This window comes from Pteropus alecto, unplaced genomic scaffold (assembly GCF_000325575.1).
Source record: "Pteropus alecto unplaced genomic scaffold, ASM32557v1 scaffold185, whole genome shotgun sequence".
Taxonomy (NCBI): Eukaryota; Metazoa; Chordata; class Mammalia; order Chiroptera; family Pteropodidae; genus Pteropus; species Pteropus alecto.
The window spans coordinates 2,581,371-2,607,709 of NW_006438088.1; the positions used below are offsets into that span (position 1 = coordinate 2,581,371).

The 26,339-nt window shown below is 36.6% G+C and overlaps 1 protein-coding gene across 5 annotated transcripts in view; it reads right to left on the bottom strand.

The window, feature by feature from the left end:
- GRM1 (glutamate metabotropic receptor 1) overlaps positions 1-26,339 on the bottom strand; it is a 328,106-nt gene that overhangs the window by 4,300 nt on the left and 297,467 nt on the right. For 2 of the 5 annotated variants that reach the window (XR_001517211.1, XM_006915342.1), the window contains one exon: positions 4,423-4,507. The exons of the other annotated variants lie outside the window; for them this stretch is intronic. Coding sequence is in view for 1 of the 2 variants with exons in the window: in XM_006915342.1 (XP_006915404.1) it covers positions 4,447-4,507 (61 nt within the window). In the remaining variant the exon portion in view is untranslated. The remainder of the gene's footprint in view (positions 1-4,422; positions 4,508-26,339) is intronic. 5 annotated transcript variants of the gene reach the window in all.

The window sequence follows — 26,339 nt, forward strand, 5'->3', positions numbered from 1 at the left end:
AGAGTCTTGTTCTAGATTTGCTGTAAAGTATTGTTTAATTAGGAAACAGCTTTACTGTCCCAGGGTATTTATCAGATTAAGAAAATTAATTTTTTTAAGGACAAAATAAATTGCTTCTGAAAGTCCAGAGATAGTGGAGGAAATGTATCTTCTCATAGAAACTGTAGCACAGAATATAATCTTTGGTCCCTGGATTAATTATTTCAAACTAATGGTCCTTCAATTAGTTATTTCTAACTAAATGGTCCTTAGTTTAAATGTGCAGTAAGCATTGTTTTTAGACTGAGTCAATAGTATGTCATTGTAGATTAGGCACTGCTATTCTTAAATGAATGCAAATGCTATTATAATGAAGGGTGCTGTAAGATAAAAGTGTAACTAAACTCAGAAGTTTTTTTGGTTTGTTTGTTTGTTTTGTTTTTTTGTTTTTTTGATCGAGTGGCCACTAATAAAGTATAAATACTATCATAGATTCAGGTGAAGGTTTAACAACCGTTTTGGTGTGAAAAGGGATTATCCTGTTTGCAAAGATTAGGAATCCATTGTGTGATAGTAAGAAGAGAAAAATGTATAAAATATGGAGCAGCAAACAGGAATAAACATACTATAAAAATGAAATACTGCTACAAATAAGATTTTTATTGACTCTCAGATAACTTTGATACCTTGTGTTTCAGCCACCAGTTTTTTTCTTCTATTATTTAATTTTACTTGGTTTCTTAACCTTAAGAAAAGCAACCTGGTCTAGAAACACCACATAATTGTCACGAAGCATCCCATCCTTCTTGCTCTAACTTCAAAACAGGTATCAGGCCAATCTCATATTTGAAGATCAAATACAGTAGCATCTGAGGTAACTACCTTGGGTGGCTAAATATATTTATTGATAATGAAACTAGTAGAGGAACACCCTGTGAGCCCAGAGAGGAAGGAGAGGATGATATCCATTGATAGTATGCAGAGCTAAGCAGACCTGGGGCTGCAGTTCCAGACACAACAGTTTCAGGACCTTGCTTGCTTTGGCTTTTCTTTCATTAGATAAGTATTACAACCCCCCTCCCCAAACAGAAAACACAATATTTACAGCACTTTAGAGAATAGTTGGAAGTGGGTGGTGTAAACAGATTAGTATATCTTTGGTGTTCGGAGTGATCCTGTTTTATTTGCTTCAGTAAGTACTAGTTACATCTGCAGAGTACACTGCTCTCTGCTCCAGAGAGGTCTAAAATAGGAATAACAGTGGGTGGGTGTTTCAGAACAGGAGGAAAGCATCCTGCACAAGCTGCCTGAGGGGGAAGCTTACACAACACCTGTCTCCCTTATGTCCAATTCAAATCCTCGCCACTAGGCTTAATAGCTTCACACCAGACATAAGGATGGGATCCAGAGAGCCCACAGACAAGGCAAGACCATCACATAAGGAGGGCAGACTCATTCCATGGAACCCACGGAGGTTAGCATTTGTTTCCTCTGAAAATGAAAATGGAAATAGGAAAAGTCATTGAGTCACAGCATGGAGCAAATGGCTCACCCAGTTAAGAAAACAAATCAAAGCCACGGGTGTGCAGGCAATTCTGTGGCCCTGTAGCTATAGCTGGGACACGAGACCTTTCAAAGAAGGGGTGGTCTGCCTCAACGGAGACGGTCCAAAAGGAGTGCCAGAAAATGCATGCGCTGTCCCATTATGTCACCTCTACTTGCCTCAGGGAGCTGGTACCAGGATGTAGTTTGAGTAGTGTGATTCTTGCAGAATCTCAGGCACAGGAACTATGTGACACCATTTGAACCAGACTCCTGTTTTCCCAGATAACTCCAAGTTAGCCTTCAATACAAAGGACCCCGACTGATTCCAGATCCATTTCTTGAAAGCTTTCCAGAAAAACTTGCATATTCACTATGTGTTCTCTGTGAGCCTATCTGAACATAATGAAAATTTCTCACCTTTTGACTCAACACTCATTGTAAGGTAGAGAATCTCTAAATGTGTTATTGGAGACAAATGCTTTTTGATTACATAAGAACTTGGACTTTCTGCTGATATTAAATTTTAAATGACATTATGAATTTTATCCCTTTCCTCTTTGATTCTAACATCATAAGCTAGTCAGAGAACCATTTGGCTTGCTGAAATTTATAATACTACAAAGTCTAAATTTACAGTCCTCTTTTAAGAATCTTTAGATCAACCACACTCTGTATCCTAAAGCTATATGATACAGGATAAAAGACAACACCAATGATATTACCTCATTAAAGTCAATAAAGTAAGGAAGGTCTCATAAACTTTGTCTGGGTGTAGGGTCTACTGTCTTAAGAAAATCAATGAATCTATTTTGAACCAAAGAACAGATTCTCATGGTTACTAAACTTTTCCTAAGCACATCTTAAACAACCTTTGGTTCAATTTAATCATGATTTCTCTCTGAAGAAAGAAATTCTCATGCCAAAGTTTATTTAAGACATTACATTGGTTTAGTAGTGGTATACCAGATGTAATTATATTCCTCCAGGAAGGATAGGTGAGCCTACCTAGATTATGTTCCTTATGAAGAAACATCAGGTCAAGCATTATTACTGCTTCTGTGCTCCATGCTACCAGACCTACGATTTTAATAACAAGTCATTTGATGCTCTTCGGCTCTACCTGGAGCCCTCACAATTTGCCCTGGAAATACAGGGCAGTTTAGTTGCTCTGCTGGAATTATTAGTCAGAGGCAAGACAGACCTAGGCAGACCATAATGGTTCAGTGGGCAACTTTATTTCCATTACTAGTCCCTTTGCCTTCCTTGTTCATAAAAGCTGTGGGATCTGAAGGTCATAGAAAGAACATATTTTTCTTTATTTTTCTGTGTAGAAACAACCAAGGCTAAAAATAGCTATTCTTAGTCTATAATATTTCAAAGCTACCTATATCTTCCTTATTCTCTATAGTTTTTCAGAAAGAAAGCTTAAATAAATCTTGTTTTAAAAATTCTTAAAGATGAACCTATTAGTTTTGCCGATTGTTGTTTTTTTTTTTTTTTTGTCATCTACCAAGGGCGTACCCACGTTCAGCCTTAGCTTTTGCTTTTAGGCACTCACCTTTACATCATGAAATGTTAGGTGACTCTCCTCTCTCTGGCCCTGCTGTCGTGATGGGACAAGCACATTTACTCTTCCCATCAATCTCTTTTGACAGGCAGCCAGCAACTGCATAAGAAGGAGATCTTTGCTGTGTCCTTGGTCAGACTCAATCCATGGTGCAAGGAACACCCAGAGCCTTTTGACTTGGGAGAGCTACTGAGAATACATGCAAGCTGACTACAGTGGCTCTGATCTAGACGGACAGGAGCCTTCCAACCACCACCTGAAACAAACTGGCATGGCTACCATTTTTTTTCCTCTAAGAGTCAGTCGAATTTAGTTGAGATCACCCTCTTTCTATTCTGGCTTTTTTTAAGGGTATCAGAACATTGGCTTCAATGCACTCCACTGAGTAAAGAGAAGAGACGCTATGGCCCCATTCACCAGCCTTCATGGCCAGGTTCAGGAGTAAACATTTGAACAAATTGGGCTCTTTTCATCTGAAGAGCAATTCAAGCCACAGACACCTCATCAGTGGGCTCCCTCCTGCTGCAGGAATGTGTACCTTTGACTCTCCCAGGAGTTTGAAGGGCTGTAAAGGAACAGCTGAAAATGACCACAGACTCCGTGCACAATGAATTGAAGATGGTTCATGTTCTTTTGTTCACTTAAAGAGACACTGTCAAGATCTAAAGGTCAAAAATTGGACCAAACATGCACCGTTTTTATCAGATAGGAAAAATCTGATAAAAGCACTCAGAATTCTGGGAAAACAACTACTCCCCTTTTTGTAAAACTCACTGCTTGTGGGGATCACAAAACTTTTGTTTTGTGCTCCCCAGGGAGTGGAAGACACCCAGCCGAGGCTCCTGTGGGCACCCACCATCTCAAACGGACATTATAGAGCTCTTCCATAAGTCCGAGTTATGGCTTTTACTTTATTTTAATGCAGACAGTATCATTTCAAACATTTGAGCAACAGCAAAAAGGCAAAATAAAAGAAAATAAAAGAAAAAGCTCTGTTTGCCAAGATGAAGCTGACAACCGTGTGAAGGGAGAAAATTCACTTTCTAGCTTGTGAGTGGGAGTCACAAACAAAAGTGAATCTCCAGAATCAGAAAAAGTGTTGCATCTTGCATCAAAACATAAAAAAAGCAGAAAAGACTAACAACTTGACAGTGTCCTTTTAAGAACGATGGACAATCAAATTACGGCAGTCGTGCAAACCACGGCACGTCAAGTGGTTCCTCGTTCTCGATGGCATGCACCACATCTGTTTCCATGTTAGAAAGTGGAAAAACCCAGGAGAGAGAAAGCAAGGGGCAAACCACTATATTTTTCCATGCAGCTTCTCTTACACATTCACTGCAGTGTGGGGGTTTTCAAAGCTGCACATGTGCCGACGGACACTGGTTGGTGGGCGAGAATTCTGGCTGCCTCTTCCTGAAGATTGAAAAGAAAAAGACACCTAGTGAGTGAGTGGTTACACACGTGTACAGATAAGGTGATTACACCACTCAGGCGGTGCCTGGGCGTGGGCCAGGGCCCGGCCTGGCTCCTGAGACTTTCTCCATGTCCCCTTCGCCTCCTTGTCCTGTAACTTCCTTATACATGGCTGTTCCTTACTGCCAGGTTTCGTTCTGAAAGCCACATCAGTGGAGTGCATTCATTCTTTTATCTCGTGCGACTATGTCTTTCCAAGTGGCAGGTGCTATTCTGCTATGTTTGTGTCTGTCCCAAATTTCCTCTAATCCCTCCACTCTTGACATCCCCCTTTATTCTCGTGGCAGTGGACTCCACTTCCACTCACGATGACGTGGGCTGAACCTTCCCACCGCCACCCGTCTTAAAGAGTCTCATGGATTTATGCCCTACACAGTGACTGCTAATTTTCTTCCATATCATAAAAGCGTTGCTGTCACTTCATATAAAGTCACATTTATCTCCAAGATGAAATGTGTTTAATGGTGGAAAAGAGGGGAGTGGCGAGAGATGGAAGCAATCTGTGACAAGGGGAGGATGTCTCCCCATTCCTTGGTTGGATGTCTGCCTGAACCGCAGGTAGGGTGGTCTGGCAAGGGAAAAGGAGCACTGACTGGACGTGACAAGGCTAAAGGGGTAGCCACGGACACTTGGCCTTTCCATCTCTTGTTGGAGTGAGGATAAGTGAGTTTCCCATGAAGTAAGTAGGATTTTAGAAGGTGGTGGTATAAAGCCATCCACTTGTCACTCCACATAAGAGGGCTGCCAGTCACAGAAAAAAAATTTCAGGCGCAAAATGCTAACGGTGAATTATCAGCAGGTGCTGTGGGTGGGTGGTTTGAATGGGATTGGTTGAACTGGGGGGACTCTCCCATGTTAGGGAACTCTGAAGTGATGAAGTCCCTTCTAGGGCTCCCTAAAAACCCACAAATGAATCAGCGTTGGACCTCCTACCCCAAGATCCTGGTGACAATGATCCACAGCTAATCAGAAGAGAATCACAACAGCTCCAGACAAGTCGAAGACCTTTGCCATCTCTCCTGTCTCTTCTTCCCATCGAAGCAGACAGAGGAGGGGAAACTTTGAAGAGGGAGGAGGCAGAGATACAGATTGCAGACGGTGACCCTTGCCATTCTAAGTCTTTTGAAATGTGGCCTGACACATGCTGGGAAGGAGAGATTCGACTTCGAAGTTTGAAACAGCAATATACTAGAATAGCTTTTTAATACCTAAAAGCAAGGAATCTGATCTGAAGGCAGAAGGTAGGTAAAAAAGATTTCCCATACTACAGTTGAAGAAAAGAGAAAAAATAAAATGGATCAATATGTGTATTTCCAGTTTGGGCCACTCAATGAACCATTTGAAAGTGCGTGGTCTATGTAACTTAATTTGAAATCCTCATCCAGAGATAAAAACGTGAGATTCTTTGGTGTAACTTCTTTACTACTGCAATAATCCATTTATTTAAGATAATTAGATAAAGAGATAATGTTTGCTATCGAACTTGAAAAAATAATATGTCTCTGACATTCAATATGCCCACCTGAAATTATAAAGATCATAAAAACAATGAAAACATTGGCAAGATGACCAGGAATAAAAGTATGTTTGAATAAGTAAATGAAATTATCAGTAAGAAAGAGCATTTCGCCAGTAAAATAATATTAAAACAACTTCATTTCTCATGAAAGAGGCAGAAAAAATATACTTAAGGAATTATGCTTTGCCTTGCCAAACCACCTGCAGCCCCTAGAATCCTCTAATACCACCTTTAGATGAGGTCTATATGTAGCCTGGCAGGGCTGGTCTCATGGCCCGGTGACCGATGCATCCACCTGCTCCCTCATCAGAAGGGCCCTGTGACTGAGGTTGAGCGCTTTTTAGTCATCCTCTTAACATTCTTAATAATTTTATCTCTTGTGTTTTGTAAGTGATGTTGGATGGGAAAATGGAGCTTGCACTTGGGACTTGGAGCCTCAGCTCAGCCACATCCTGCCTCCCTGACTTCCGCAAACAGATGTCTGGTTTCTTGCTCCCTGGTCCCTGGGACCTGATTCAGCCCAGCCTCCCACTACCTTCTCCTGCCCGAGGATCACTAGGGCCACCCTCTGCTGCTGGCAGGGCTGTCTGAGCACCACTGAGGGACGCTTAGCTATTAGTGCACGTGTCCTGTAGCATCTGGAGTCAGCACATAGCCATGGCTAGATCTTTCCTGAATTGGCAGGGCCATTGTGTCTTTGTCAGGCAGCACAGCAGAGGTGAGCCTCTCACCCATCCTCGATGCAGGTATCTGAGGGGTCCCTGCACTGTTGTTGCTATACCCTTGGGCTGAAGCGAGGGGTATGTGGGAAAGGAAGATGCCTGATTCCATTTCTTGGTGGCGTCTGTCCAGCGACTGGCTGGAGAAATACCTGGCAGCCTGAGGGCTGCGCATCATGGAGTCACAGAGTGGGGTTGTGGCTCCTGGGAGGATGTCTGCACTTACCGTGAGAATATCCCCAGCAACGGAGCATGACATTACATGGCAAATAAAAACCAACATGACGGGCCGAGAGAAAGACCACAGAAGAAAGGAAAAAGCTTTATATTTTAGTACGTTTAATGCTTTTTCCTCTGCATTTTGAACCAGGGCTCCGTCTTTCATTTCACAATGGACTGTGCAAATGACGTAGCTGGTCCTGTGAGCTGGGGTGTACGATGATAAAAGCTACACAGAACTATCTTGGCTTCTCAGACGCTTTGATGTGCTGACATTAGCATAGGTGCAGAGTAGGACCTGCCTGGACGGATCAGCACTGCTGCCTGCCCAGGGACAGGGCCAAGGAGTTCTGTGGCCTCCACTGCTGACCTGGAGTTACCCTTGCAGGGAGCGGACAGTTCTGTGGTTCCTCTGGGGGTTTCAACTCTGACAGCCGAACTTCACAGAGTAGCTCGGAGCAATCCCAAAGCCACCTTAGTAACTACTGATCGAAATCGTTGAAAAGATCGCGGCATCTCCTTTACAGTGTCATTTCTTTAGTTTCTGATTATTGCTTTGCGTTGAAGTGAAATGTAAATGACCTATGCATGCAGACACTGCTTTTATCAAAGGGGTGGTTTATTAAAGGTTACAGGCCAAGCTTTCCAAAATCTGATGCCCGAGTGGTCAATTGCACAAAAACTGAGAGAAGAAGCTTGACTTCAGAGTATTTTTAGCAACTGTAAAACCACATATTCAACCAACCACAGATTCCATGAACCGGAGTGAAAGCTTGGAGGAAAAATGTAGCATATGGGGGCTTGTCAAATATAAGTCCCAAATCTGTGCTTGAATTTCTTTGTTAGACACTGTGGATTTAAAGAAACCCCAGAACTTGAGTTAGAAAGATTCCTCTTCAATTCCTTCTGAAAATGCAAAGTTTCTTTTCTTTCTCCTCTTTCTTTCTTTCCTTTCCTTTTCTTTTCTTTTTTTTCTTTCTTTCTCTCTAATGTATTACTACTTGTTATAAACTCATGGATTGTGTATAGCTTTTCCTGTCTATTCCCATTGTCCATTTTAGTAAAATTTGATATATATATATATTAATCATATATATATATAAACATATATATATATAAACATATATATATATATAACCATCTTTTGTTGTACTTTTTTTTAATGTGTTATTTTCTTCACAGTGGGCCACCCATACATAAGTTTCTATGCTAGGACTTATTCTTTACATGAACGTGAGATGTTGTTACAGAGTAGTTTTACTCAGTATAGCACAGCAATAAGATTGCTGGACAGAACTCAGGAGACTATATATATATAAACATATATATATATATGACCATCTTTTGTTGTACTTTTTTTTAATGTGTTATTTTCTTCACAGTGGGCCACCCATACATAAGTTTCTATGCTAGGACTTATTCTTTACATGAACGTGAGATGTTGTTACAGAGTAGTTTTACTCAGTATAGCACAGCAATAAGATTGCTGGACAGAACTCAGGAGACTAGACACTCTCCAATTCTGTGTATTCCTCTTTCACACTCAGTTTTTTCATCCATAAAGAAGGACTGTTGAAATAGCACACATAAAAATGCTTCCCAATGGTAAAATGCTATCCCAGCTTGAGCCATCATGAGCCATCACTATTGATACTTTTCTTCTGAAGGATGAAGAAGCAAAAGCAGAGACAAAAGATGCAAATGTTTGACATCTCAGTGTGTATTTAGATGAGACTAATTCACAGTATCTCAAACTTCACTTCATCTTACTAGTGGATTTTAAACTTTCCCCATTTAATATGTAGGAGAAAATAAACTGAATTCTGTTTTCTCTCTGATTTTTTTTTATGTATGTGTGTGTATGTGTGTGCGTGCGTGCACGTGTGTGGGCAATGTTAGCAATACGGAATAGATGTGCTGGGAGCAGGTAAAGGCCAGGTACATAGTCATGTGAGCTGTCTGTGTCTAAAGTTGCATGTCTGTGCTAGGTTTGGAGGTGAATCTACTTTTAGAAGAGATAAAATAGTCTGTACAATTCCAGATGGTCGGCTCACCATGGAAATGATAATATGGCAGCTGTCCAAAGTAATCACAAGGAATGACAGCAACCACTCAAGATGATTTTAGTAGAGTATGTTTTCATTTTTTTTTGTTGTTAGAGATAAATAGGATAATTTGTAACTCTGATTGCTTTCAGAAGCCAGATGTATTTTTTCCTATTATCTGAATTTAAATATTGATTTCTCAGCCTTTGTTCATCAGAGTGGAGAATGGAGCTCTGACTGTGTGTAGACTCTCTCTAAATGGTAATGTCTCTAAACTCTTCCTTTTAATGTGCACACGTCTAACATAGTCCATTAAGGCTCTTTAGAACACAATGCAGTTTTTTTCCATATAGGTGCAAAATATTGCTCTATTTTTTAAATTCTTAATTATAAAGATTTCCAAGCTAATAAGAGACTATAGAGAATGATTTAGTAAAATTCGATTAATTATTCTCACAAGTTTGTCAAATAATGACAGAAACTCCTTTTTCTTTTGAGTATATTGAGAATATATTTAAAGCCCTTCATCTATTATTCTTAATACGTATTGTTTTCTTCTTTTCAAGAGTTAATTTAGTATGTATTATCTCTTGGCATATTTAATACTTTTACAACATGCGTATTTGTATGTTAATGAACAATATAAAGTAGTGTTCAGCATACCATTAGACTTTATGTACATAACACCACACTACATTTCCATTCAGCAATTTGCCCTTTTTGCACAGTATTATATTAACAGGTATAGCTCATTTATTCACTAAAATTAAATTAAATAATCATAACACTATAAAAAAATAATTCTCCCACTGATGATCATTTAGGCTTTTTCCTACATTTTCCCATTTAAGCAGTGCTGCAATAAACATTCTTGGATAAGTCTCCTCACACACATCTGGGAGTTTTTCTACAGTATGGACCTATTTAGAATTGGTAGCTAGATAGTTGTGCATGTACATTCATTTTTCTTATATATTGCCAAATTGCTTTGCAAAGTGCTCACACGACTTACACAAATATGTAAAAATTCATATTATTCTTTCTAATTCTGTTTTTCAGACATCTTTAAAATTGACTTTTTATTATGAAAATTTTCAAAAATATATAAATGTGGAGGAAATGTTAATAATTAGTCCCCATATCTCTATTATCCAGTTTCAATAATAATCAATGTATATGTATGTGAATCTCATTTCATTTATACTCCCCACTTATTTATTTTAGAATACATCTAAAACATTAGTTGTTCTATCCATAAATAATTCAGTATTTATGTCTATAACACAGGTGTTTATTTTTATAATAAAAGGAAAAAATAACATTATCATACCTAAAATACTTTAACAGTAATTCCTTAATGTAATCAAATGTTCATTCAGTATGTGAATTTTCCTGATTGTCTCACATATTTTTATTTCACTTTTGATTTTTAAATCGGCATCCAAATAAGACCTGCACATCGCTTTTATTAAGTCTCTTAAGTCTTTTTAAATCTATAGATATTTCCTTCTCTTTTTTTACTTGCTATTTATTTGGTGGAGAGACATTGATTATTTATGAGGCTATGGATTTTACTGATTGAGTCCCTATGGTGTCATTTAACATGTTTTTCTGTCACTTATATTTCCTAAGAATTGATAATTAGATCTACAGGCTTGGTCAGATTCAAGATTGATTTTTGGAGAGAACAGTTTATAGGAGATGGTGTTTACTTCCTATTATACTAGACTGAGCAGCACATAAATTAAATTGTTTATTACTCACATTAAAATTGATCCATGGGTTTAGTTGTTGTTAGCCTGATGCATATATTATAAAAGTTCCTATCAGTGTTTCATCTAATGGTCTTATAAGTCATTGATGACCATTATGTAGATTATTTTATTAAAAAACTAGAAAATGATGATATTATAATTCTATCATCCTTACTGTATTTATTAGCTAGATTTCATTTCTAAAGAACTTTTCCTCATCAGCTATTTGAATCCTATGAGGTAGAATTCAAAGAGAAAATGCAAGCCAAATGGATGCTTTTTTCTTTTATTTATCAGTGTTCAGGAGAATGATTTGGTTTTCTAATATTCTACAACAATGATCAGTAGTAGGTGGGTCTGTTTCTATAATCAGATAATAGATAATAATTGTCTAATTATTTTTCTTGGATTTTTGGTTATATGGTCCTAACTCTTACATACCTAAACATATTTTATATCAGGTAAGACAATGTATTTATGTATACAATATATACATTTAACATGTAATATATAAAATGAGATTCTGTAGAAGCTCTAGATGGTGTTATCTCACCCAGAGTTCTTTCACCACTTACTTTTCTAAGTAGAGGGAGAGAGATCGACTGAATCCAATCAGGAACTGAGCTGAGTCAAAGTTATTTTGCAATTTGGATAGAAAGCAGTCTGCGGTAGGGCATATCCCTTCAGGACTTTTAACAAAGCACCTGGCTGTGCACCTGTACTCCTCAGCTGGTGGTTCTCTATCTCCTCAGTATCAAGAAAGGATGGGAGATTTCATCCTACTTTTCAAGAATTTCAGGTTAGATTTTTGGCCTCCTGCCCCACACAACTTTAGAATTAGGCAAATGTCTTGACTGAGAATCTCGACAACTTGGTAGAGTGCCTTTGAGTTTCCAATTTTGTCAGTTCAACTTGATGTAATTGCTAAAAGTGTTTTTTAAGGCGAGTCAAGCTCCTCATCATTGAAAGACTGAGGTGTTTGGGTTTTCTTTGAACCTTTGTGACCCACTTGACTGCAGACATCAGCAAACGTTTTGAGAGAGAAGCTAGACATGTGTTAAAACCTCTCATGACTCTCCTTTTATCTCTCCAGCCTCGTGTGGCCACGAGAGCTCTTTTGCTGTCTCTGCTGCCTCCATTGACTCTCTGCTTGGGCCAAGCCTGAACACCCAGCCTCTAGCCAGTGCCCAGAATTAGCAGATGTCCTCGGGAAAATCAGCTGCGGATCATCTGCTCACTTCTCAATTTTCCCATCTCTAAAATTTTAGACACTCTAATCCTGCAGCTTTCTGATAGTATGAAAAAATAGTTTTTGTCTTTCCTATTGCTTGTTCACTTACTCTTGTTAGGAGCTGCTGTTCTGCTACCATTGATTCCATTCTAACAAAAAGCAAAAATCTTGCCAAATTTCTTAATTTCTTAAATTTTGCCAAACTTATGGTTGTAAAATGATATCTTAATTTTTTCTTTTACTAACTCTCTTCCTTTGCTCATGATGGTCCTTGAATCTAAAATGTTCTCACTCTTCACAAAATTTTGCATATATTTTCTTAAGAATTCTAAGGAGTTTATTAAATTCTTAACCACATTGCAATGTATATTATATCTTTTCATCTCTCCTGTGACTCTTTCACTTTTTATTGTTGATGTTAATTCTTATACTTACAGTAGGATCCTGTAAGTCAGGATTCACATCAGATTTACCATTGTTGGCCACCTTGTCCCCTTTTTTTCTGCCATAATTTTTGGAACTAAAAGGAAGTCATGTAATTTATCAAGCCAGCCAATTACTTTAAAGAATAAAAGGGCATGCTCTTAAAGATTATTTCATTAAATAAAAGCATGAACAGACTTTCCTAGTCTTACAAAGATATATAATAAATGTTGAATGTATAATTGAATAAATTGAAACAGAATGGAGAAATATTCCTAATATAAAAATATGCCAAAAATAGTCCTGAGTTTCTCCAACAATTTGGTAATTGCAGGAATATCTAAAGCACTTACCATTTTGCTACTAATTTCTAAATTAATTCTAATATTTAATATTAAATTTCAAAATCTTCAGCAAAATTTCATTTTAAAAAATAGTAAAAATAATTTTTGTATGTGTGTGTGTAAAAACTAGAATATACTTATAAATGTTATTGGTTATTTTTCTCTGTGTACTGATAAACTGTAGGTCATTTTTATTAACTATTTTATGCTTTCCTATATTTTTCAAATTGTCCACCATGAATCTTTATTATGTTTTATGTGAAAAATAAATAGTAACTGTTATTACAAAAAGAAATTTATCATAATATGTAATTCAGGAGTAAAATTCCCTCTCATTTTAGTTTTATCCAAATAAGCTAAGATATTATTTGGGAGTTGTGAATGTATTTTGTTTTGCTGAAAAAAAGAGTTCAGGTAAAATATTTTTTAAAATATGTTAAAATATATGAGGAGCTACTAAGAAATGTCATATAGAAATTATAGAATTTGGAAGTCCATGGTAATATTTTTTATATAAACTACTACTGAAGTCTTTCTTCCATGTTTATTCTCATATATAGGCATTTTTAATAATGAGAAAGTAAAAGCTCAAAATTAGAAAAAGAAGACAAATTACATAAAAGAGAAAACTCTCCTGCTATGTTTCTGAATATACTTTAGGTACCAAACTGCCAAAGTGAGTCTTTTTATTATGTTACTCTGATTTATCACAAAGGAGAAGAGAAAGAGATACGGAAGACAACTTGCCAGAAAGTAAAATCTTTACCTCTGGATGTTTTGAACAAAGAAATAATTACTTTGGTAAGAAGCTTAACATTGAAGTTGTAACGATAAGAAGGACTTAGACCACTTAAGTCTGAAATTTTGTGAGGCTCCTGATAATATTTGCTAAAGCACTAACATTAATATTAGATATATGTTTCTACTAAATTTTATTTTATACTATCATTTCTCTTTAAGCAAATATCCTCATGTCACCACCCCGCCCCCATCAAACCTGAAAAAGAACTAACTAGACAATTACCATACAGTATCTTTTAAAGTAGTAGAAGTATAGTCATCACAGTCCCAAAAGAAGTCTTAGTCATATCACAGCTTATTGAGAAAGGGAAAGGGGAGACATTAAAATTGGTATAAGAGGACTTCTGTTTCCAGCTAAGATGTGATACCTTGGGGTAAACCAACTCTCCCACTGAGAACAAACAGAAAAACAGATACAATGTATTTTTAAAAACCATTGAAAGACATTGGGAACTGGTCATGGCAACCAGAATCTAAGGGACCAGCAAGTTAGAAAGAAGAGAACTTTAGAGAGGTAAGCAGATAACCTTCAAGCTCTCGAATCCAGGCAGAGAGTCTTAAGTAAGAGGTAAAGAAGCAACAAAACAAAACAAAACAAAACAAAACAAAACAAAACAAAACAAAACACACCTTGATAAATTCACAGAGCTATAGACACAGAAACTTGAGTTCAAGTTTCCCAAGGCAGCCAGGACGTGGATTTCCTCTAGAAAATTTTGTAAATTTTAGGCTGCACAAAGCTAAGCAGGAAGCTGCTAAAACTCAGTGAAGTTTTTGGAAGTCTTATAGCACTGAGGAAACAAAATAGGAGTTAAAGACATTTTAAAAAATGAAGGATCCAAGTAAACAGTTGAGACACAGGGGACTTAGTGAGGACCCTGGATAGCTGCACCCTTGGAAAGGTGAAGAACAAGCTTTATAAAACTACACTACACACTCAAATCTGGTCAGTCTATAATTAGAATACGACATAAGGTAAAACATATAACAATATATAAGTAAGTACTGATTGTGCAAAACAATAATAGTACTGTAAACTAATACATAAAATATGTGCAGAATTAAAATGAAAGACAAAAAAAAGCATAAAATTTGACATAAAGCAAATGCAATTGAAGTGTTCAGAATCTTACCTTATTTAGAAAGTGATAAAACTACTATACTAATTGATTTGGAATTGTAAAATGTTAGGGCATACTTATTGTAATCTCTAGGGTAGCTATAAAAAGAATAATCAGAAATGTAAAACTAACAAATTAATAGATGAGGAAATTGAATATTAAAATGCTAGATTAATCCAAAGAAGGCAAGAAAGGAGAGAAAACTGGACATAAATAGAAGTAATCATTCCAATGAGAAAAGTATAAAATAGTTAAATGATAGATATAAATATGATTACTTCAGCATTTATGTCAAATATAAATGAACTAAATATTCTAATTAAAAGGCAACGATACAACTTACTAAAAACTTTTAAATCTAACTGTGAGGCTTATGAGAGACACCCCTTAAACATAACTTTGTGCAGCTTATGAGAGACACCTCTTCAACATAAGAATGTAAGAAAGTTGAAAATCAAGGGAAGGGAAAAGGTAACATGCAAACATTAACTCAAAATAAAAGCTGTTAGCTGCACCAATATCAGACAAAGTAGACTCTATTTCATGTAGATTATATAGAAGAGGACAAAGGAGAATTTCTATCAGAAATTCAAGGTTGGATTAGTAATTGATAATAATTCAATGTATGTTTCCATATTAACAGAGTAAAACAGATAAAAAAATATGATCGTTCAACTGATTCAGAAAAAGAATTTGACAAAATTCAATGCCTGTTTCTTATACATTTCTCAGCACACTGGGACTATAAGAGATAATCCTGATAAAGGACATTTATGAAAAACCTAGAGGTAATATCATTCATAATGATGAACGTTTGAATAATGTCAATGATGTCCTAGACCTAGAATGGCCAAAATGATGAAGAAAAAAGAACACTGTTGGTAGACTTGCACTACCTGGCTTTAAAGCTTAATATAAAGAGGCAGTAATCAAGACAGTATGTTATTTGCATAAATATAGATAAATATATCAATAGACCAGAACAGTCCATCTATAATTGAGACTACACATATATAATGAGATGAATTTTGACAGAAGCATGTGACATTCAATGAGGGAAAGAAAATCTTTTCAAAACTAAGCTGAGTGAACTGGATTTCTATTTAGAAAAAAGTAAGCTCTCATTCATTCCTTATAGCATACATAAAAATCAACTCAATATGTATCACAGTACTAAACATAAAAGTAAAACTATAAAGTTGCTAGAAGAAAACAGGAGAATACTTTTGTTATCTAGCCATAGACTGGAACACAAAAAGGGCTAACCATAAAATTAAAGGATGATAAATTGAACTTCATTAAAATTAAAAACTCATCAAAAGATATCATTAAGAAAATAAAAAATCATCACAGAATGAAAAAAATATTTATAATTCATATATGTGACAAAAACTTATATCCAGAATATAAAAATAAATCCTACAGATGAATAATAAAATACAAATGACCTCCTACACACACACATACACACAAATAGGCAAGAATTTGAATAGACATTTCAAAAAAGATGGTATGTAAATGGCCAGTAAGTATATGAAAAGAATCTCAAGATCATTAGTCATCAGGAAAATGCAAATTAACACTATATAATTACAACTAATAATACATGCACTATTCATTTCTGGATCAGACATGCTCATTAGAATGAATGGCAAAAACGTAAAAATCTATCAACACAAAATGAAGTTCATACATTCTTGGTAGGAGTGTAAAATGGTAAAATCATTAATAGTTTCTTAAAGATAAACATACTTCTGCCTTATCATTCAGCAGTTCCACTGCTAGGCACTTTCTCACAAGAAATGAAAACATATACCCATAAAAATTAGTATGTATGTTGATTATAGCTTTATTTGTAATAGTGAGAGTTGGAAACAACCCAAGTTCCCATCACAGAAAAGATTAAATAAATTGTAACACTACTAAGTGATTAGAGAATAAACTACTGATATATGCAAGAACATGGATGAGTGAAAAAACAGGGACGTAAAAGAATATTTACCGTAAGGTTTTATTTTTATGAAGTTCAAGAACAAGCAAGATTAATCTATGGGGATAGAAATCAGATTTGGGGATGGAGAGTGGGGCCAATTAGAAAGGGTCCTGAGCAAATTTTCAGCGGTGAGGACAATGATCTCTATTCTTGATTGTGTGTTACGTGGGTGTATTACAAAATTGTATAAATTGTATCAAACTGCCATTAACATCTATGCATATTGCTGTAATTATGTAATTGTTTCAATAAAAAAGATATGAAATGAAAGAATAAAAAAGATTAGAGAGAAAGTGTAAATATTGAAGCTAGGTAGATAAGATTCAGGAATTAGGCATTAAGAATCCTTGAATAAGAAAAAATTCAAAGCTAGGAGACACATACGAAACACTACAGTTCAAGAATATTTTCCTGAAATTTAAAAAGATTTGGAACTACACATTAAAGACAACACTTAGATAATGTAGATACAGTAAAACTATTTAAAAAGAGGGAGATGGGAAGATTGTATGCAAACAACTTGTTTTAACTGTTTTCAGTAATTAATTTGTAGAGGTAGTATTAGTAGTTAGTTCTAAGGCACTCATATGTAGTCGAATAACATAAATATATACTTAAGAAACATTCTAATTCTATCATCTCCTGTTTCCTTGGGAACTAGAACTCTTATTGTAGAACAAAAGAAATATATATGTAGTACACGATAATAGATACACTATTAATTTCTGGATCAGACAGGCTGAGAATAGATATAATAGGTAGTCTATGGCACACTAATTTTGAATGCTGTCTTGAAATCTACCAACTACGTGATTCACTATCTCAGAACAATATTAGATTACACAAATAAGTATGTTCACAGGTAGAGTGTGGTAAGGATGATATATTGTCATCTTCGCTGTTAGAGACACATGTAATCTGTAGAAATGTGAATGTGAGAAACCCAGTGTGCTCCCATGGCCACACAGAGCACACATCCCTAGTCGTCCCTCTGCATGCCTCCTGAGCAAACGTGCCTACTTCCTGCGTCATAGGACTTCACTCAGCCATGTCATCACTGTCAGGTTTCTTGTTGGTGTCCTCCACTCAACGTTCCGTGAGGTCACAGACTGTGCAATATGTCTTCACCAGTGAATTGCCCACAATATGTAAAATAGTAACTCCTCCATGTATTTTTTAAACAAAGGAGTGAATTATGATAAACTTACTAAAACTGCATGAAATACTATCGCTTACAATAAGAGACTGACAGAATCAACGGCAAGGGTCACAGAGCTGGCTGGTGATAGAGGCAGTCGTCCCTTCTGCTCCCTTACCCCCAGCCTCGCCCCTTTGTCATAATTTATTTTATTTTACTTTGATCATGTAGGTATGCATTTTTTCTTTGTTAATACTCCCCATCCCATACCCACTTAAGCCAAATAACACGATCAGTGCAAAGTCTGATCAAGTGGAAAATGATACTAATTCCCACAGTGTTTGAGAGAAAACATTAGGAGTGAGATAACGGTATACATTTTTATAACTGGAAAATCAGGAAAAAAGTATTTCTTATTGTTATTGATTTCTTTCAAGCTGCTGTTTTTCAGTATGTTTAGCAGTATTACTAGGGACTTGGCCTAATTTTGTTAGCAGTGGACTCCACATTTATCTTAAAGATAATCTGCGTAGAGGGTATTGTTAAGGTGCTTTCAGTTATAGGGGGTTTTCTTTACCCCTTTGAAATAAAATCAAATTATATGCACAGTTTTGGAGTTATCCTGATTAAATATTTGCTGATTTCTTTTTTATTCTATTAATACATGTTAACAATAAGTAACATTTTATTGTTGCCCTGTAATAAAACAAAACTACTTTTTTCCTCCTCTCTGTTCACTTTTTTTTTTTTTTTCCATTTTATCTTGGGGCAACTGAGAAGCATTTTATAGCCAGGAATCTCTAGAAAAGTAACAAAGACAAGTTCTTGTTAATTTTGTTCGATTCTACGCCTCATACTTTCATAATAAATGGTGTATCAGAGCTATGGTGTTCTCTTTCCTCTCATTGGTTTATCCAGTGGAATTTGTAATAGTCACTCCCATTTTGCATGGATAGGTGATTAATTATTTGGCTGATTGGCTAGCTATCTGTAGGTTTTGTAGGGTTTTTTTGTTTGTTTGTTTGTCTGTTTATTTGTTTTTGGCCAACCTTTCAAATAAAAAATGCAGGTACTTAAAAGTGAATTATTCAGGTGGCGAAGAAGAAAGGATAGGGTTGTCATGGAGATGGGATTAGGCTGGTATGGATCTTGCAGGACTTTTGCTCATATTACAGTCATACCCTCCTCTCTGTGAATTGCCTCCCCAATCTTAAAGCACAGGAAACAGCAGCGGTGGCCTCTGAAGACAGGTTTATACTCTGTGACTCCACCCTCTGTCCATCACGGCCTTGACCTGGGACAGACCCCCGAGCCAAGCTGAGCCAATCAGCTCCTCTCTGTGTTATGCAGAACCATGTGGGTAGAGGTCTCTTTGAGGAGCTGGACCTATAACAACACGTAAACTCAGGAGAATTGGATGGTTGTCCTCGGACTCACCACGAGGGCCCAAGAAATGAACAAAGTGGAGAGAAAATGGAGGCACAAAGGAGACGGAAGATGACATAAAGGTCCGGAGCCTTTCTCGAGGAACCCAGCCCCCCATGTGGCCCAGGAATACTCCAAACCTTGTTACCATGAGATGCCTGAAGTTGTTCTTTACATTCTTTCTATTAATTACCCCACCCCCTTTTGCTTAAGCTAGCTTAATTGGCTTCTATAACTTGCAGCCAAATAATTCCAATTAATGAGTCTGTAACCTCTGTTCTCACGATCTGAAGCTTCCAAATCCACTGGTACTTTCTTCTTATTTCGCAAGTTGTTAATATTTTTTCTCATAAACTAGCTTCACAAAAACATCGCTCACATGCCCTGCTTCCCTTCTGAGCAGGTAACACTTTATACTGGACACTAAGGCTAACAGAAGGAATGCAAATGACCTCATCTTTCTTTAGCTGTGGCCAACCATGGACAGGTTGCCAAGCCATGGCTAACAGGGCGTCGTTCCATACACACAGTTCCCACTGAGCAACACGTGCATGCCTCTGCTTTCTGCAGACACACAGCTCCTCCATTCCACACAGCATGGATATAATGAGCTGATAATAATGATGATGTGTATACTCAGTTTTTATAACCCTCTTTACATGAGAGTGTAATGCAGAGTTTTACTTTAGTACATGAACTTCCATACATACTCGCCTATTTTCATAGTTTTAATGTCATAAAGTTATTGAGATTTTACTATGTGCTAGGCACTGTATTATACTTTGTATAATGTTTTTCATTTATTTATACTAAGAGAAAAAGAAAATTGCTTAGGATAGCTTAAGTTGGCTTCTCTAACTTGCAGCCAAAGAGTTCTAGCTAATGAATGAGCTTATAGACTCTGTGTTCATGAGCTTAGAACATCCATGGTCAAGTTTAGCCTTTAGGCCTTCAGTGTGTCCTCTAGTAGTTTCTTTCATTTAACAGGTGACTATTACATAGAATGGGGCCAGGGGAAAAAAAAGCAACTGTGACATAGGGTTGGACCTTGCAAAAACACTAGGCCCAATGAACTTCTGACTTTAAACTTACCCATCCACCTGAACCACCACATTGTACCACTTCCCATCATCTCGCTCTCCTAATTTTATTTTAATGGTGTGTTATACCAATAAACTTTGAACTTCTTGAGGACAGGCTCCATGTTTTACTCATTTTACTGACTGTATAAATGAATATATACGTTATTAAGGTCACAGACATAAACAGCTATTATAGCGATAAAAATAAATACTTTTATTAGGAAAACATTTATTTTCACCTCACTTCATCTTAGAAAACTGGCCTTGAGCTTTTCCATGTTTCCAGTGGCTTTTAGTTTCTTCATTTGCACAATGGTGTTATATGTACCTTCCCTGGGTCATTATGGATATTTATATAGACTATTTCTGAATTCAGTTTAGAAACTACACCTTATTAACATATGAGGATAAAATATTGTTTGAGAACTTGAAGATGTATCAGTCATGCAAGTTTATTTGAATTTGAAAGAAACATAAAAGGTGACCTATATTCAAAAGGAATTATGTTCTCTTTGAAGCTGTAGCATAACTTGTGCCCCATGTTCTCAGCCTAGAATTTGAAAGCTTAAAATATGGGTATTAGAAGTAGCTACGTCTGTGTCGTTTGCAGAATGAGTATATTATTTACAGGAGGAAAAAAGAACAAGGAAACAATGGCGACTGCAGATTTGCTACACCTGATGGAGGATGAGTTGTGTCCATCCTCCCTCATCCTCAGTCCTAATATCTTTTATCCCATCGCTGCCCTGCAGCCCATGGCCTGCCTGGGCTCTCACAGCAGCAACTCCTCCGCACTCAACTTACTTATCTGTGTTCATATATGGTGAATGTATTTTTAGGTGATAAAGTGTTACCTCTTTCAAGGAATGAAGGCATTTTGGCTTGGATTTTCATGGGACATAGGCTTTACCCCAAAATATCCTCGCACTGGCAGGCTCAGGCACTACGACCGGCTGTCAGGGAGACATCCAAGGATGTCTGGCCCCTTCCAATCACAGCTGAATGAAGGTACCACCTTCATCCCCAACTGAGTCTGGACCTTCTTTCTTCCACAAATGACCTCTTCTTATGAGCTGCTGCGAATCCTCCAGCACCACCGACAGTGCCAGGAAAGCACACATTACTTTCCAGACTTTTTCTTATTTGTCTCTTCTCAAATATCATGACCAATGTTTGTTACGTCCAGAGGTCTGATAAAATCAGTAGGAAGGGCTGAATTATCAGATTTCAATAAAAATGCCTCTAAGTTGCCAGCCTAATTTTTTTCATTTAAAAAAAAATTACTGAGCAATACATACGTTGTTAAATATGTTCTTAAGTATTGTCGCTTCCTTGTCACAGTTGTCAATTAACTTCAAATGGCTCTATATTAATGGGTCTGGGTGCTCATAAACCATAAACCATATAAATTTTCTTTTATATTTTCAATTTGTGTTTCTCTGTTGGCTCCTTTCTCAGATATTACAACCAAGCTTAAATTTCTCCTCTGTTATACCACTCCTCCTCTCTCCCAGCCTCCTTAGTTACTGTCTTCACTTCTTTTTTAATGCTGAACCCCTCAACTGATTGCAACAGAAAGTCTACCAACATCACACCCTTGAAACCATTCAAGGATAACCATACAGTCTCCATTCATGGGGGTCTCAAGAATCCTAAGTTCTGTCTTCTTACAGACTGAATTACGGACTGAATTGTTGTGTCCCCCATAAATTCATGTTGAAGTCCTAACTTAGATGAGGTCAAGACAGTGATTAGTACTCAAATGGGATCAGTGCTCTTCTAAGAGACCCCAGACAGCTCTCTCTCCCTCTTCTGTCCCCGCCCTGCCTCGTGCCTACACAGAAAAGAGGTTATGTAAACATACAGCTAGAAGGTAGCTGTTTGCAACCAAAGAGAGAGGTCTCATCAGAAATCAAACATACTGGCACCCCGATGTGAACTTCCAGCCTCCAGAACTGTGAAAAAATAAACGTCTGTTGTTTAAGCCTCCCATTCTGTGGGATTTTACTATGGCAACCCAAGCTGCCTAAGACATAGTCTCCTACTTGGTTTCTGTGATACTGCAATCTTTCTGTTTCTCTCATTCTGTTCGATTCCATTTTGTTTATTGCCTTCCGGTCTTCCTTATTTACCTTATCTCTTAAGTGTGCTCCCTAATGTCCTTCCTCTTATTTTCTTCTCTTCTTATGTCATAATCATCATTTGGCCACTTAAACATTCTAACAATTGAGCCCTCAGAATCTATAGATCTAGCTCAGACTTTCCTCTTGAGCTCCTGACTTAAATTTCTAAATAACTTACTGATGCCTCTATTTGGATGCTTTTTAGCATTTTCAATCGAAAAGTTTGAAACCCAACTCATGGACATCTCCCTAGTCCTACTCCTGTAGTTCTGATCTGTTCTTATGGTAGCTGGATTTTTCCAGTGATGCACGCAAAAGGGTCAAAGGAGGAAATTGTCAAATTTTATCTCCATGTGCCATCAAATTGTTTGGTATTCACTGAGGTAATTTATCCAGAAAATAAATAGAAATTTTAGCGTGACATTTAGTCATTTATATAATTATTTTTTAAAGGAAACACACCATTTACATAATATTTTAATTTTTTAGTTGCATAATGTTAACTCATTTTGACTTTAAAAGGAAGTAATAAGTAACTTGCATCTAAATTATTTACTTAATTATGAGTGTCTATAGATTTCTGTCTTTCTTCCATTGCCAACAAAGAGAATTTTACCAATATCTTTATATTAAGTTAAGTCTGAATATTTTCCCATTCAAATACATTGAACTAACAGCTAAAGAAATTGGAAATGTCAAGGCAAATATACTATTTGGTCGATCTTCCGTAGTAAGATTATGCTTAATAGAACTTCTAACAATAAGTAACTCAAGTAACCCAAATGACCAATTTATTTAACCTCTGAAATTACATTTCAGAATTTGTAAAGCAAGTGCCCAAACCTTTGGTTGCTTCAGATATCTGGTTGTGAATAAAATTTTTTTAAAATGAAGTAAACTTTGTAAAAACAGACCCACATCATCATTACACCCATGTATCTCAGAAACAGCCTGTTATGAGAATGTAGCTGCACTTGCAACTCCTCAGAATAATATTCAAACAGATACATCAGTTGGAAGTTCTTCGTTACAGCATCTGTTCTGTGTTTATAGCTATAAATGCAGGCTGCTGAACACCCTCAGTGCACCATAAACTTAGGAATTACACATCCAGAATGATAATAAACTCATCGGATGATGTGTTTGTTCTCTATAGAGTTTTTCAGCCCCTTGCTTCGATTGGCAAGACTCTGCTAGATTTTTGTTGCTGGAGACAATATTAGATAGTTTGTGATTTTTCTAACTTTGGAGACAAACCAGGAAAAGAGAACACAGCAATAAAAAAGGTAAAAATGTATGCACTGAGATTATTGTTAAATTTAAAATTTTCAGTCTCAGAGAGAGTTCCCAAAGAAGCAACAGTAGAATAAATTAGAAAAAATGAGTAAATGAATGGTTGTTTTCCATAGAAGTTTAGCCTCAAATACCCTCTGTGGGTCAGCTCAGCTATGTAGTATAACTCGGAGAAGCTATAGATTGTAATAAGAAAGCTGCATGTTATAATTATTAATTAGAACTATACTTCTTATCATACTAATCTGATAATGCTTGATCAATTCAGCTAATAATTAAGTCATTTACTGGTGAAACCAGTACTTCTTAGACAAGCAGTCCAATTTAGAGCAAGGTGATTTTTCTCTCAAAAGCAGGATCCCAAATGAAATTGATTTATAAATTCATAAGAGTGAAGGGAATATTGTTACCTTAGAAGGAGAGCAGCTGCAGGTGTGAGCAAGTGATCAGAATGTACAGCAACGCCAGTTACACTCACACTAGCCTCATCCTCTCCCAGCAACAAGCACTGTGTTCTCTGCATTAGTCACTGTTCTCCTGGACAGGACCCCATACTGTCTGTACACAGAATCTCTGGGAGACCTTTCAGAAATGCTTATTTCTGGGTACCAGCACAAGATATCTTGATCACATAGGTTCTCTCTTTTCATTACATGGCTAGAAGAAGAACTTAAATTTAAGGACCCATGACCAAAAATCAAATGAAAGTTTCTGAAGAACCATAATAAAGGCAGAAAAGTTAGAAGCATGGAGCTAGATAATGGTGTATGGTGGGGTGGAACCCTCATAAAGCCATATGGGATGCCAAAAAGGATGCCTCTTAATTCCTACGAACATTCCCCTTTAAAAGGTTTCTTCTTTATTTTCATTTTGTTTCCTCTTGTTTCTTTCCTCTGAATGAAAATTGTCATGCCATTTTACATCTGGACTCTGTGGCTACGGTCTACTTTTTTTTCTTATTTCTTGGCATTTTTTGCTTCCTTCTCATGCTTGTTGATAACTCCCGGCCAGGAGGCTGCTGCTGTGGGGATGCTGGCTAGCATGAAAAGCCTTGACAAAGGAAAAAAATGACTAAGTAACTTGTATGATTAGCATCCTATGAAGAACTTGAAATTGATACAGTGAGCAGTAGTATAAATTATTAGCTTTATCCCTGATGCTGAAAAAAAAAAATGAGGAATGTCTTTATTTGAAATAATGACTTTATGGATTTTAAAAATATATATTTTCCATAGACTCCTTCATCTGATTCTTAAACCAATTACACGATTTCTGTAAAAGCTGCCCGTGGTTCTGATTGGCAAGTAAATGTACAAAGCCTAGAAATTTAAAGCATGTAGATTTTTGGACATATGTTGAGAAACTTATGGCAGTTAAGACATCAGCAAAGAATGGACAAATTCACAGTGGCTTAGTTTCCTCACCTACAAAATGAGAGAAAATAACACCCATCCCCCTTATCTTCCTGACTTGTTCAGATAGGTGGAATAATTATAAAAGTGTATGTGCTGTAATAATTACTACTAAAATTCTTCACTTTAAAGCATTATTTCAAAGAGTAAAATTAACGGGGGAAATTGCTTAATTTTTGGATAGTTTAATTACTTTTAGAACTTCCAGTATCCATGTCAATTTCAAAATTGTAACTGTTACATGAAATTTGTTTTCATGGGTCTCAGAAAAAAGATGACTCATGCAAATTTTCACATATGCTTCTTTGCAATAGACAGTCAGGAAGAAGACAGGAAAGAGTTTATTACACAAACTACTTAAAAGAATTACCAGAATAGAAATAATCTGGACTTTGATGTTCACACTGACTCTTGAATTTGAGGCTCATCACCTATATCTGGTTATTTCTTTTGGTGCTTTATGGCTAGAAAACATTCTGATTATGACCTCACATTAGAGATAGCTCAATTCATGTTTAGCCTTATGGAACACCTTTAGTACAATATACATTAAAGTTCAATAAGTAAGAGGAACGTGATATGACAGTTGCTTAAAGGAACTTGTTTCAGGGCATACTTGGTGCTCAATGGCAGTCAAATTTTGAAAAATTTCCCCAGGTGAAAAATTAAAATTTCCCTTCCTCTCATCTTGGATTAGTAATGATGTGGCTCCAGAGCGATAAAAATAAATCAGAAAAAAATCTTTGACTACGGTTTAAACTAAAATTAAACTAAGAAATTAGAATTAGAGTTTGCATCTCTGACCCAGACACCAGGGATATGTAGATGCTCCATTGAGAGAGGACTCATGTGAAAGGAAAATATTATTGGCAGAGCAGAAGTACAGATTCTAGGTCAGAATAAGGATATGACCAGATGATTGTTGCTTCATGCTCCTTGCTCTTTCAAAGAAATGAAGACAAGAAGACTTTTAGTACTGTGTTTCTACTCCAACAGAATGTGAGATTAGAAAAAAAAGGGAAAATATTAATAAAAGAAATGAAAAAGATTGGGGAAATGGGAAAAATGGTTTAGTCCAACAGAGGAAAAGAGAGAGAGAGAGAGAGACAGAGAGAGAGAGAGACAGAGAG